Raw genomic sequence first — 13,335 nt, 5'->3', positions numbered from 1 at the left:
CAAATCTGAAAATCTGTTTTGATGCAGTTTTAAAATGTCTGCCTTATCTGCACATACTGTTCTAGGTTTAAGAAATACTGATATTTGTAGCGATGCCTTACTTGAACTTTAGAGCTGTGGAGTTTCAGCTCTTCTCTTTCTGCAGAAAACGTTAAAGCAATAGTGTGGCTGAACTCATGTGAGTGCTTGCCATGTGGAGCATTCACAAGCATGAAGTTGTGTGCTGTTCTTTGTGACAAAACCTTCAGCTGAACAATTTGCTACACTTCCATGGCTTAAAACTAGTCTCCTGAAAGCACAATTGCGTCTGCGTGAATTCATAGAGTCCTATTCAAATGTAGAAATTACAAAAAGTGTCAATCAAGAGATTAAAAATTAGATTTTAAAAACCTTTCTAATAAGTAGATACAGACTTTTGATTTCTTTTCTGTAGCTGGGAAAAGTATTTCCTGGCAGGGTGTGAGAACTCTCAGCTATTTTAATTCCTGCTTTTCTTGTTACTTTTTTTTTTTTTTCTTAATATGTTTGCTCATCCATCAGTATAAATGTGTGCTGTTTCTGGGAGACAGGAGTGAGAACATTGTTTTGTATGTGCAGATTGTAGGGTTACAGATATTTACTTCTTTTGGCTCAGTTTGGGCAGAGTACTGTGATTCTTATGTGCAAAAGTATTTTTTTGGTGTTTCAGATTCACTCTTGTATTCACCCTCTTGCTTGAGGATCAGAATCCCTTCAGACTACTGCCCTATGTTTTGCTTATAGACACGGTAGTGTACTCAGGAGTTGGAGCAAGCAGGATCCAGATAAGTAAAGATACTGCTGATATGAAATAAAAGTAGGTTTCCTTCATTAACTTTAGGAGAGTAGGACTTCAAAGGCTGTTGCCAATTCTACAATGCATTCAGAGTAGAGCAGGAGTCAGATGAGTCCATTTGCTGATCTTTCTTATATGACATATTGACATACTAATTTTCCTATCTACCATGAGAAAGAAACTGTCCATCTCATCAGGGAGTGGGTTGGTTGTTTTTTTTTTTTTTTTTTTTTTTGCTTTATAAGCATTTGCAGTGCTACTCCAGCACTTTTGTGTCTTTTTGAATTTTCCCCAGCTGTCCCCTTAGGAGAACGAATGAGGAAACTGTAGTTTCTCTTTCTTAAACTAGATCCCCTTTTCTAAACTCTGCTCTGAAAAGCATATCAAGTTCTCCCCTGCTTCTCAGGGCTCGTGTGTATATCCATGAATTTTCAGAAAATTGAAATAATTTAACGGGACTCTGTATGCTTTATTTTAGACTCAGGCTGCGACTCTGTAACTGATACAGAAACAGAAGACGAGAAAAACTCGGTTTACTCCTGCCAACTTGCCATGAATGAAGAGCAAGAATCATCCAAGAGCATTGGGGAACATCTGGTGGTGCAGCCTGATCACATACGCTGTGGGGTACTGTATGGCCATTTCCTGGGCTATGTTCTTGTATGCTAGTGCAACGTCTTATGTTTTCCACAGCAGAGAGCTTTACAACCTGGGATGTAGTCCCTAATTCTTTTTTTGTTCCCTGTCCTCTCAGGCTCCTTCACTGTCTCTACTTTATAAGCTTGGTTTCCTAGGCCAGGAATAGCTTGGTAATGTGCAGTGTCACTTACTGATGGATAGTCTCACTGACGTGGCTGCATGTCCTCTGTCTTATGAAGCAAGTTCACACTCTTGACTCTTCATCTTCCATTCTGGTGATATTTAATGCAGACAAATGGAGTAAGGTGAAAGTAGTGAGCCAACTAACTCCAGAACCAGGACACAATCTAGCATGGCAGTTCAGGTGCTTGTCCTGCAAATGATTCCAAAGAGCTTGGAGCTTAGCTTCCTATTTGAAAAACAGCTTTTCTTACTCTTAGGACTTTGGATCTTAGTGCTTTTTCTTAAAGCACCAGTTAAAGCATGAATTCAGGGAATCTCAGCTTTTACTTAGAATCTGACCTTCATGCTTACAGGGAAACTTCTAACAGGAATGAAATCTCAAATTTGGTAGCAACAGCCTGTGTCATGTCTTAGTAAAAAATTTTGAATGCTATACCCTGAGATAAGACCAGAAGTAAGCTGTATACCACCATATGATGGGGAAGGAGGAATAACAAGCTTTCAGAGCTTTCCTTCCCCCTTGGCAGGGGCTGAGCACAATAAGAACAAAACTGCAAGTCTTATAGATAGGTGAATGGATTTATTGTGCAGTGTGCACGTGTACCTTGCAGCATGCTGGATTTGTAGCATATCTGAGCCTCTAACAAGAGTCACAGATGCGTAGTGCTGGGTTATTTTGATAGTTTCTGAATGTGCCTTAGATTATAGACATAATCTACTCTCAGCCTGGGGAAAGTAGCGTTCTGTCAGGGTAGAGGGAGAACTGACATAAAGGATCAGACATTTTAGGAAGTGTCCTTGCCTAAATGTTTTGTGTTCCCTCTTTGGTGCGTGCAGCTTGATCACAGGATGTTTTGGGAAGTCATCAAACTGCTAAGCTGCTGAACTGATTTAAGCTTTTACAGAATTAATGAATTAACACAGAGAAAACTGTATCTATGTGGATTTATTTATTTACTTATTTATTGCATGAACTCTCTTTGCTTGTTCATGGGAATGGTGCTGTTTCCCTTTGGGCATCTGTTAGCACATTCACTTCATATGTGTCCAAAGCTTGGCTGAATATCCTGGTATCTTTGCTTCCTTACTAGATGAACTTCTCCAGTGCTGGTTACTGAGCCTACAACCACTAGGTGGCTGGTGGCAGTAGTAGTGACAGATATGCCCTGTCCTTGGATGTGTTTGGGGCCAAGCTGGATGGGACTTTAGGTAAACTAATCTAGTGGGAGCTGTCTCTGCCCATGGCAAGGGGGTTGAAGCTGGGTGGCCTTTAAGGTCCCTTCCAACCCAAATTATTCTATCATTCTGTGATGTTAATAAAGTACCCTTTACAATGATATTAAGAAGGATACAACTCCTATAGCACAGCTTCTCAGTGTTTTAAGTTAAGGATAAATTCCTTAACTGGCAAGAAGTGGGTAGGAACGAACTCTAGAACTCATTGTAAGATAGGGTTGTGAAAGAAGATTCACCTCTGTCTTGGATCATTGGATCACTTGTTGTCTGTTGCTGCTGGGCTGCTTGCATTGGCCTAGGCAAGGTTTATTATATTTAGCATAAGTTTGGGGCAAGAAAGTCTTTTCAGTTTTTTTTCAGATTAGTTATTATAATATCCAGTGTAGTAAGCTGTGTAAATGGCTACAAGTCAGGTCTTTGATCTTTAAAATCCTGACTGAATGAGAACTGAGCAATATTACATTGGCGGCATTAAAAGCTGCAAGGCATGACCCAGGAGATCTCCTGGTTTCCAGAACTGAGAACCTGTTCCAGAAATTCACTGTAATAATTCACATAAGTAGATGTTAGACATGTCTCGAGCCACAGTTAAAGATTTGAAATGTAATAAAATATTAGAGTTATTTAATGTCATAACTAACTTCTTAAAAGCAGAGCGGGTGAGAATTTTACAAACCTGAAGTTTTAGTCTTTTAAAGTTCAGGCTAAAGACACATGCTACAGGGTAGAAAAAAATAAGAGAAATTGGATAAAGCTTCTGCAAGTCTTTTAATCTCCAGAATTTATTCATTTTAAGCTCCTCTCTTTGTTTCTCTTAAGAAGAGGGCTGTGCTGCTTGAAGGATGAGTCTGCTGTGCATGAAACTAAGCCAATTTTTAAATAGTATCACAGAGTTTTTATCAGCTTAATGTCTGTATTTGTGCTACGTGTGTGAAATGTAACAGAAGCCACCCTGACCAGTTATTCCATAACTGGAAGGTATTACTGAAAACCACTTGGGATTGTGGAAATTACAGATTAATTTATGTGTTAGTCATGATACCAACAAGATCTCTTGAAAATGGGTTTTAAAGTGTTCTTATACTGTAAACCTGTATTTTCTAATGTCTTTCTCTTAGGTACAGACCACTGTTTATATTATCATGAGATGTAGACTAGATGACAAAGTGAAAACTGAAGTTGAATTCTCTCCAGAGAACTCATCATCTGTGCGTGTGCTGGCTGAGTTGGAGAATGAATACACAATATCTGTGGAGGCTCCAAGTAAGATGGGCTGGGATTTGGTTTCCCACTTCCCCACTCCTCATTGCATCTCTTCTCTCCCAGCCTGCCTGTCCTGAAAAATATCAGAGGGGTAAGGGTAGAAACTGCAACGTGGGGAACAGCGGGACCAGGAAATCTTGAACTTGTGTTCTTGTCTGTGATACTTTTGTGGTGTGGAACTGAGGAGACACTGCTTGACATCTGTTTTCCCAGCAGCTGTGTCAGGAAAGTGTGGAAACACTTTAGTGGAAATTCTGCAGGCAGGTGACATCACATAAAGTGCTTTGGACACTAACCGTGTTAGTGTTATAATCATGTTAGTGTTCACAGATACCATGAGAAGATAAGTGCAGGTAAATAATTGCTTATGGTACTTTTTTAGTGTTTAATGATCTCTGTGTGAGCTTGAAACTGTTTAACCTGACTTGCCTTTTTATTCAGTTATGTTCTGTCACTCTGGATATTTATATTTACAAAAGCTTAGGTTGTCTGAGCTTTAGCTTCACTAAACTTTAAGGGCAAGGTTTTTGAGCCCTACAGACTGGTAACAGTTTCCCAGGATGATTTTATTTAATCTGCTTTGGTCTGTCCTGTTGAAGAGCAAATATACTATGTCTAGGAATAGAGAGACTAATAATCGTTATGGCAAAGACTCTTGTAAAGACTGTCAAGTGCATGGCTTTAAAGAAAGTAACCAAAGTCACATGAAAATGTTTAACTTAATCTGTTCTAAATCAAGACTTTGGATCTGAACACTTGCAAACTAGCTTACATGGCTCCCAGCACAGGAGGGATGCAGAGCTGTTGGAGTGGAGTGTTTCCGTTGTCTGTTCTTAATGATGATTTTTTCTCTTCCCTTTCAAAGATTTAACTTCTGGGACAGTGCCTCTGCATATATATTCAGGGGACTTGATGGTGGGAGAAACAAGTGTCACCTATCATACTGACATGGAGGAAATCAGCAGTCTGTTGGCTAATGCAGCCAACCCAGTACAGTTCATGTGCCAGGTAAAAGCTCTAGTAAACAGCTGGAACATGGCTTTTCTCAGAAAGTAGATATGTGAATATAAGCAAAAGTGCTTGCCATAAGGTAGCTCTTTTGAAATGAAGAAACACAGTTTTTTAGGGACTTTCTCATAGCCCTGGTGTCCCTATTTAGACCTTGATTTGAGAAAACTGGAATGACAAACTTGATACAAGTCAAATTACTACAGATGTCTGGATACTTGAACCAAAGGGTTTTTGGAAAAGATGTGATGATAATAGATTCAAACTTTGTGAGTTAAGCAGGATAAAATAAAAGTATTTGTTTATTCTTAGCTCTTATTTCTTTAAAGTCAATCCTTAATTCTCACATGACATTTTGCAGTTAGGGTAGCTGAGCCCTATTATAGAGTAAAACTTGTACAAATTAGTTCTCCAGGTCTGTTGTCTTTTTTCCCTGCCTGCATGTCCCTATTAGCTATGTGACAGAAGCCTGTAGAGTAGTATTGATCACCAGCAATAAGAAGTTGTCTCTCACTTCCTTTTAAATTCAACTTAATAAGCAGTTATTACTGGGCTGTGCTCCTACCTGAGGAGTAGGTATGCTCCACAGTCTTTGGCTAAGAACCAGTCAAAACCCAGAATGTACACCAGGGCAATTCAAAACTGATTTATTTGTACTTAAAGCAGTAGCAATACTTCATTGGAATGGTGAGATTATTTCCATCAAGGTAGTAGGAAGTAAGTCTTCTGTGCTTCCATTTGTGTGAATAACTTTCTTCTTGTACTCTTCTTGTGGAGTGCATAGTTCTCATCTTTCAGATTAATGATCTTCTGTTTCTGGACAAAGAAATTCTTTGTGTTCTTTTTGCTTACTGCTTATTCTAAACAGTTCCACCTTAAGTGTTTATGCTTAGTTTTTTTTCCCCCCTATATATACTACATAAATAAAACTTAATACATAACTATGTAAATCTCATCTTAAATCTCCATAATTCCACAACCAAAATCACTTTCCATCTATCTCTAGGCCTTTAAAATCGTTCCATACAGCATAGAAGCTCTGGACAAACTGTTGACTGAGTCACTGAAGAAGAATATTCCTGCTAGTGGCTTACACTTGTTTGGAATAAACCAGCTGGAAGAAGATGATATGACAACAAGTAAGTTGAAAGATTTTTGCTTTATTTTTAAAATTCATATCTATAGACTGTTTTTACTTTGGAGCACCTGTAGCTCATGGTTCCTGGATAGGCTGTCTGAAAAAGTCTTAAATCTTAGCCAGGTAGCTAAATTTAAGATGCCTATAGAGGGAGGATTGCATATGGTTATGTGACCCTTCTTTGTTACATATTGCATCAGTTTCTTATAGTTTGATAGATACAGCTATGTAGACAGCTTCAGCCACAACTGAAGTCAAAAGGTAGTTCTCCCCAGAATGTCTCATTTGTTCTCTTGGTTCCTTGTGGCATTTCTCCCAGTCCAGTCCTTTTCTAACCTTGTGAATCTGTTCTAAGGTGCATAGTGGGCAGTTGGATCAGTGTGTTACCATGATGTGGTTGCCTTATAGCAGCTGGAAATTAGTGGAATTATGAGAGAATTATAAGAGATCCTTCCAAACCTCTGATCCTATCTACATTTAGCTAATACAGTGCCAGATTCCCTGCTAAAGATCATAGGATTCAGACCTGGAGATGTGCTAGATACCTCAGCTACTTCACTTGTGTGAAGTTAGCTCTGTTTTAAAACAGTATATGTACTTCTCAGGGTTTCAGGCCTGCTTTAGTCAGTGTGTTTGCTAGGATGTTCGTTTCTCATTTACTGTCTTTGTTGCTGCTGGAGAAAAACTTAGATTCTAACAGGCTTCTGTTGTCACAGATCAGAGGGATGAGGAGTTGCCAACGCTGCTTCACTTTTCTGCAAGATATGGGCTGAAAAACCTTACTGCTTTGCTGCTGACGTGCCCTGGAGCACTGCAGGCCTACAGTGTAGCCAACAAATATGGTCACTATCCGAACACGATAGCGGAAAAGCATGGCTTTAAGGACCTCCGACAATTCATTGATGAATACGTGGTAAGAAGGAGCAGCATTCTTCTACATTGTCCGACAGCAAGTGTGGATATCAAGCTTGGCACTGAAAGTGTTGTGTGTGAGGAATGCTGAGGTAGTAAAGGGTGCAGGGTGATATGGTAGGGTGTAGGAGATAGATGTACAGCCACCATGAAAGCTTCTGTGCTTGAGGATTGGTTCCATCTCTGGAGCCAGGAAAATTCATAGGGAAAAGAACAAAAAAAGATGGAATCAGAGCCTGCTATGCTGGGTTTCCTTGTCATTCATCCATCCAGTGGTGTTTCTGCAGAGACATGGTTCCTCATGTACATTTCTAACTTCCTGATCTTGGCAAAACTGCAGCCCCTGATGAGAAAGAGTTCTGCTGTCCTGTGAATCGAAAGTTGTTGGTATTACTTCAGCAGCTTCTATGAGGTTTCCTGTTAGTTTCAGAGAAAAGGGTGGTCTGTATACTCCCACTAGGTGTTACATGCTACTGCTATTGCCAAAAGGTTTAAACTGAACCTAGTTAGCAGAGTTAAAATTTGTTTTCTTGGAAGTGCTCTGCATGTGGCAAAACTCCCTTTATGGTAAGCTACGCTTACTCCAAAATAGCCATTGATAAGCCTTTGTAATTTTAGAATGAACTTTTTTTGTATTCTAGGAGGTTGTAGATGTCAAGTAGAAAATGAAACTGAGGGGCAGAAAGGCAGTAGTGGTTATTCAGAATGGATCAGCATCTCCTTGTTTCACCTTAATTATCTGCCATTACAACTTAGATCATGAAGGCTGGCCCCAAACAACTGTAGTGTGGATTTAGCTCCTATGAGAAGCCTTAGTCTTTGGGAGTAGAGTGCTCTTGGAAGGCTTTTTCCACTAGCGGTGGGAGAGTGATGTATTTTGCTTTGTGTTTATTCTCCAGATTCTTTAATTTTTTTTTTTTTTTTCTCCTTGGACTCCTTTCTTTTCAGGAAACTGCAGATATGCTGAAGAGTCACATTAAGGAAGAGTTGATGCAAGGCGAAGAGGATGAGTCTGTTTATGAATCCATGGCTCATCTTTCTACTGACCTGTTAATGAAATGTTCCTTAAACCCAGGTTCTGATGAAGAGCTTTATGAATCTATGGCTGGATTTGTCCCTGGTGCCCCAGAAGACCTTTGTATGTATAATCACTGTGATATTCTGGGCTTAAAAACCTTAGTTGCACTGTCTCTCTATATTTAATATGGTCCTGGTTGAGTTTCAAAAGTAAAGACTGGTTATAGTTTTTCCATTGTAAGGAAATCAAACTCCAGTTTTGACATTGGCTGGTTGTAGCAGAAATGCTGAGTCAAAGCTTGTAGTAGTAATTGAGCACCTGGTGGAAGACAGGGCCAACCCAGGGGAGCTCAGGTGCATGCAGTGCTCCTGAGTGACCGGAAGGGGTGGAGCCAGGATCCACCCCTTACAGACCTCATGTAAAGGTTGGCTGTGGAGGCCTAGGTTATTTCTTTGGAGATCCTTGTATAGCTGTGGCCTTCTGAAGGTAAGCAGCTTCTTTCCTTTATTTCTGTGCCCACAGCTGTTGCATTTGAGCAAATCTGCACTTGCTGCAGCCTGGGATCCTGCTACTCTGCTGTCATTGCTGCACTTTCTATCACGTTACACTGGCTTATAAAATTGCTCAAAGGCTTCAGAGCCAGATTACAAGATCAAGAGCTGTTTCCCCATCTCTGAATGGGATTCACAGACTAATTCTGAAGAAGAGAAAAATGTACTTAATACCACTAAGACCAACTTGTTGTCTTCCATTTCTGGGACATACAGAAATCCCAGAAACTGTGAAATGGGTATTCCTTTCTTTCATGGATGCAAATCGCATGCTCTCTGAAAGTCTAGTTGAAAACTGGTAAATTACAATATGACATTCTGTCAAGCAAGCTACACTAAGGTTAACAGCTTAGGTACAGAGGTTTTCCTGCACTTGCTTACTCTCACAGATCTTAGTAAGGAATGTGGCTGGCATTTTGGATAGAGTACACCGTACACAGCATGCTTGGCTGATGGGCATGGAGATGGAGAGCTAACACATGGCTACCTACGGATGGGAAAAGTTGTGTAGTTAAAGCCTCAGTCAGGCAGCTTTCCTTAGGTCTCCTCAGCAGGAAAGTCCAGCAGACTGCTGCTCTTTGAGGAGCCTTCTGCAAGCACAGGCGCATCAGCAGGATGATGGAGGTTTCCAGGGTCAGCAACAGAAAGTTCTCCTGGTGTATGCACATGCTGTAGGCTCTGCAGGACTAGTGGGACTGGAAAGGTAAAAACCCAAACTTGCCCCTGAAATAGATATTTATGGTTTCTGTGCAGGAAAGGAAGGCTAAATGAGTCTGTTTCAAAATATTGAGCAAGTGTTCTATGTGGCTCAGTAAGAGAAAGAAGAGTACCGTGCTTTTTCTGGAGTTCTCCCAGAGTATTGCTACTGCGGACATGTCTTTGTCACCTTCCAGTCAGGAGAATTTTACAGAAAATATCTGTATTTCTTATGTAGCCTATTAATCTTTGCCTGATTAATATTTACAACTTATCCGAACAGTGCTTAAAATTTACCTGTATCATAACAGGTAAGTTTAAATTGGTACAGTGCTCCAATACTGGTTCTCTCAAAGTGGGAGAGTTTCACCATTTTTTAGAACACCAGCAAAGAAGCAAAAGCCCACTGAAATTGGTAGGAGTGCTGGCTAACTTAGGACTCATTCAGTTAGGATCACAAATTAAAACTTCAAGCTTTTGTACTGACAATTTTTGGGGAATGGAAAAACTCCCTAGGAAACTGTAAACATCTGCTGCTGAAGTATTTTCTGCAGGTCGGAGTATCCCTTATGTAAGTACTTATAGCTGTGGCACAGAGGACAATACCTGGGCTGTTTTAAATGTAGACATACTGTGGCAGCATGCCCATTTGTTGTAATCAGAATGTGCTTCCATGAGTTTTTTGGAGACTGATCAAAGAAAGGTTGGTAACACTCAGTTTGCCTAGCAGAAGCTGATTTGAAAAGAAAGAGCCATTGTAATGAGAAAAGTAGTAGCAAATAGTTAGATACCAGAATGTTCTGCCAGTTCTTACATTCTTTATCCCACTTCATTTCTTTTAATGTGTTTTTGGTTTTGATTTGCACTTGGTCCTGGGGAAACATTTGCAGAGAAAGTGCAGAATCTACAAAAGGGCCAATTTTGTTTAAGCTGATGCTGCAGAGAGTTGCATGCTGCTGTTGACGGTTGCTAGTGGTCCTTGTAAGTTTTGTGTGGGTCTTAGTAGCCTGAGCAGTGCAAATCAGACAGTATTCCTAACTTAGGAACTTAGCAGTTCCTGGTGTTACCTTGTTTGCTGTTTTTTAAAAAAATGAGATTGAGTTGCCTCATTAAATTCCTTATCAACTGTAGTCATTCCTACTTCAGAAGAGCACTTCCCTTTTATTACCCTTTTCTAATACTCTCAATGTCAAACAACTTTCTTGGATATGATTGGAATTTGCTCTAAGCTGGTGCAGATCAGAGGTAAATATCGTTTAGCTGAGTCATTCACAGATTGTAACAAACAACAGCTGAATAGCGAGAAAGTGATCTCTATCATACCAATCTTGTAGTACAAACTACATCATCAGATGTAGACCTGATAAAATGCTTTACTTTTTCTGCTTCCCCCTCACCAGCATCTCCTGAATGTTACAAAATAGTATTTGTGAGTAGTCTAGAGCTCAGCTTAGGGAAGGGGGATCTAAGTGCAAGGACTCTAGAAAATGCTGAAAACCTTGGTGATTCATGTGAAGATCAAACTGCCAAGTTTCTCTGTGCATATTCAGTGTCTGAAGTACCTTGAGCAAAAGGATTCCTGCAGAGAGTACAGAGTGATAGCACTTATTATCTTCTCTTGCTTTTCTCTTTGCTGACTTATGTTTGATAAGTTCAGCTTAGTAAGTAAGGCTGAAGTTTGATATTATTACTTGAGGAAACATTTAGATTGTATTTTGTCTATGCAAGGCCAGTTGCTGACAGTGGCAAATCCTGGTGGGAACAAGTCCTGACTCATGGCATTGTTTCCCTATCTATGAACTCTGTGGACATTCAAACCAGAAATGTTTGAGTTTCGTCCTTTATCCTTGAGAGTTTCAACCAAATAAAGTACATTGTCCTGTAATTTGCAGAGCTAAAATGCCTAAAAATTAGGTAGTTGTGATGTCCTATGTATCTACTGTCCTATCTATCCTTTCCCTCCCTCATTATTTTTATTCTCTTAAGACTGAGTTCTTGACACTGTCCTCATTGGTTTTTATTTTTTTCTTTAGTTAATGCAAGAAACAGCAGCCTCATTGTTTTCCTTGAGCAAACTGAGGGAACTGTGCAGCAAAATATTAAGTACTTGTGAAATTCAGGGGTGTAATTTATACCAACACATTGAAACCTTTGTCTTACATAAAGGATAGCTCTGTGTAAAGAGGCAGCTTTCTTCATGTGCAGAACTACCTAACTCCTATTGTTTAAAAAAGTTTAAAGGGAGAAGGATATAACCTTTTGTTACATGGTGTGCATGCATATGTATTTTAGCTCTAGCAAGGGGTCAATAGGTCATAATGCATCTTCTATACATTCCTCTGTTTGCAAGTTACTTGAGCTCCCTTCTGAAATCTTAAGCCCTGCAATGGGAAACTAAAAGTCTCTTTGAAGAAAAGTATTTTAGTTATTAAATTCTGAAGACTGACATCCAGAACCTCTAGCTCACTCTTCCCATTGGCTCTTCAGAGCAACAATACATGCACTAAGAAATCCTTAGTGTCTGCTTGGAGCCTTGTCAGAAGTTTTCACCAAGCAATGTTAGTCACCTCTATTTTCTTCAAGTATAAGTGGCAGACTGCTGGCAAAAATTTGTGCGAAATGGACTTCAATTATTTGCAATTTATATTAAAGGCAATTTACTAAGCCTTTAGAGGCAAGAGTGTGGTCATTTGTCTGCTGTAGTTTTTGATGTTCACTATAAAATGAAAATCCAATCAGAATTGTTGTGTCACTTTGTATGATGTTGTTCAATGTGCTTAAGGACATAATCAACGGGCTCATTGGTCTGATTTTTCTTTTTCAGATGTAGAAATGCTTCAGTCCAAGGCAGACACTCCAATTTCTGGAGATGAAATCTCTCTAACTGTGAAAGACTCAATGCTCCGCAAGTTTTTAGAAGGTGAGACCTGTTTGGAGAGGAGGGGAGCAGCACAGATGGAACAATTAAATGGAACTTGAGATTTGTTCTTGACCTGTTAAGACAGGAGCTAGTCCTCACTACTTGACACAGACAGCCTTGCTTTAGTGGGTACAGATGAAATGTAATAGTAAGAGCATTCTGTGAAGCTCATGAGGTGACTTGACTAGTGTGGTTTGTGTCTTACCGTGAAAGATGACTGACTTCTTGTCCAATCTCTGCTTATCAGTGAGTACAAGCACAGTATTGATATCTGTTCAGAAATGGCAGTCATTGTCCTCATCTTTGTAATGGGAATTAACTCTGATGTCTTGATGCTCATGCAGGTTCATGTCACTGAGTATAAAGTGGAACAACATTAGCTAGTGATAAATTTTAATGCAGACACTTTATTCACAAATCAGTCTATTTGAAAATAGCAGTCTGGAAAATGGAAAAGAAATTCTGGTTCCCAAGCATGCTCTGGGTGCTCTGGGCTATCCCCCTTTGCATGATTTGGTCACCAAGCCCTTTCCCAACTCACCAGGTTCCATGGGATCCAGTCTCACTTTTCATGGGTTACCCAGCTGCACTCAGAGCAACATTAAAATTGTGTCTTTTAACATATTGTTCTATTTCCCCTGCCAGCACTGATACTCCAGCAGTTTCACTGCATTAATTTAGCTAGGTGTAGCAGCACTGAAGACAGATAAGTCTGATGACTAGGTTATTTACTTATGATTTGATAACAGTGCAGGCAGTTAGTCCAAGGGCTCTTGATTGTCTTGATCCGATCATTTCCCAACATACAAATGTGTGAAACTAATGTTTAAATTAGATATGAACAGCATTTGATTTTGCAGGGAAGTTAGTGAGAACAGAATGGGGGTGACAAAGGTGGTGTAGTAGGAGCTGGGTTTTTAAGTGCAGATGCAAACAGCCAGCTCCCTCTGAGTTCTG

The 13,335-nt window shown here is 39.8% G+C and overlaps 1 protein-coding gene across 2 annotated transcripts in view; it reads left to right on the top strand.

The window, feature by feature from the left end:
- Positions 1–13,335, top strand: part of PIK3AP1 (phosphoinositide-3-kinase adaptor protein 1) — a 39,863-nt gene that overhangs the window by 17,430 nt on the left and 9,098 nt on the right. For both annotated transcript variants that reach the window (XM_085229855.1, XM_010714422.4), the window contains 7 exons: positions 1,293–1,441; positions 3,991–4,135; positions 5,001–5,143; positions 6,150–6,282; positions 6,998–7,194; positions 8,142–8,331; positions 12,283–12,378. In XM_085229855.1, the coding sequence (XP_085085981.1) occupies positions 1,293–1,441; positions 3,991–4,135; positions 5,001–5,143; positions 6,150–6,282; positions 6,998–7,194; positions 8,142–8,331; positions 12,283–12,378 (1,053 nt within the window). The remainder of the gene's footprint in view (positions 1–1,292; positions 1,442–3,990; positions 4,136–5,000; positions 5,144–6,149; positions 6,283–6,997; positions 7,195–8,141; positions 8,332–12,282; positions 12,379–13,335) is intronic.

The sequence above is a fragment of the Meleagris gallopavo genome, chromosome 8, assembly GCF_905368555.1.
Source record: "Meleagris gallopavo chromosome 8, MGAL_WU_HG_1.1, whole genome shotgun sequence".
Classification (NCBI taxonomy): domain Eukaryota; kingdom Metazoa; phylum Chordata; class Aves; order Galliformes; family Phasianidae; genus Meleagris; species Meleagris gallopavo.
This window is presented reverse-complemented; position numbering and strand designations above follow the sequence as displayed.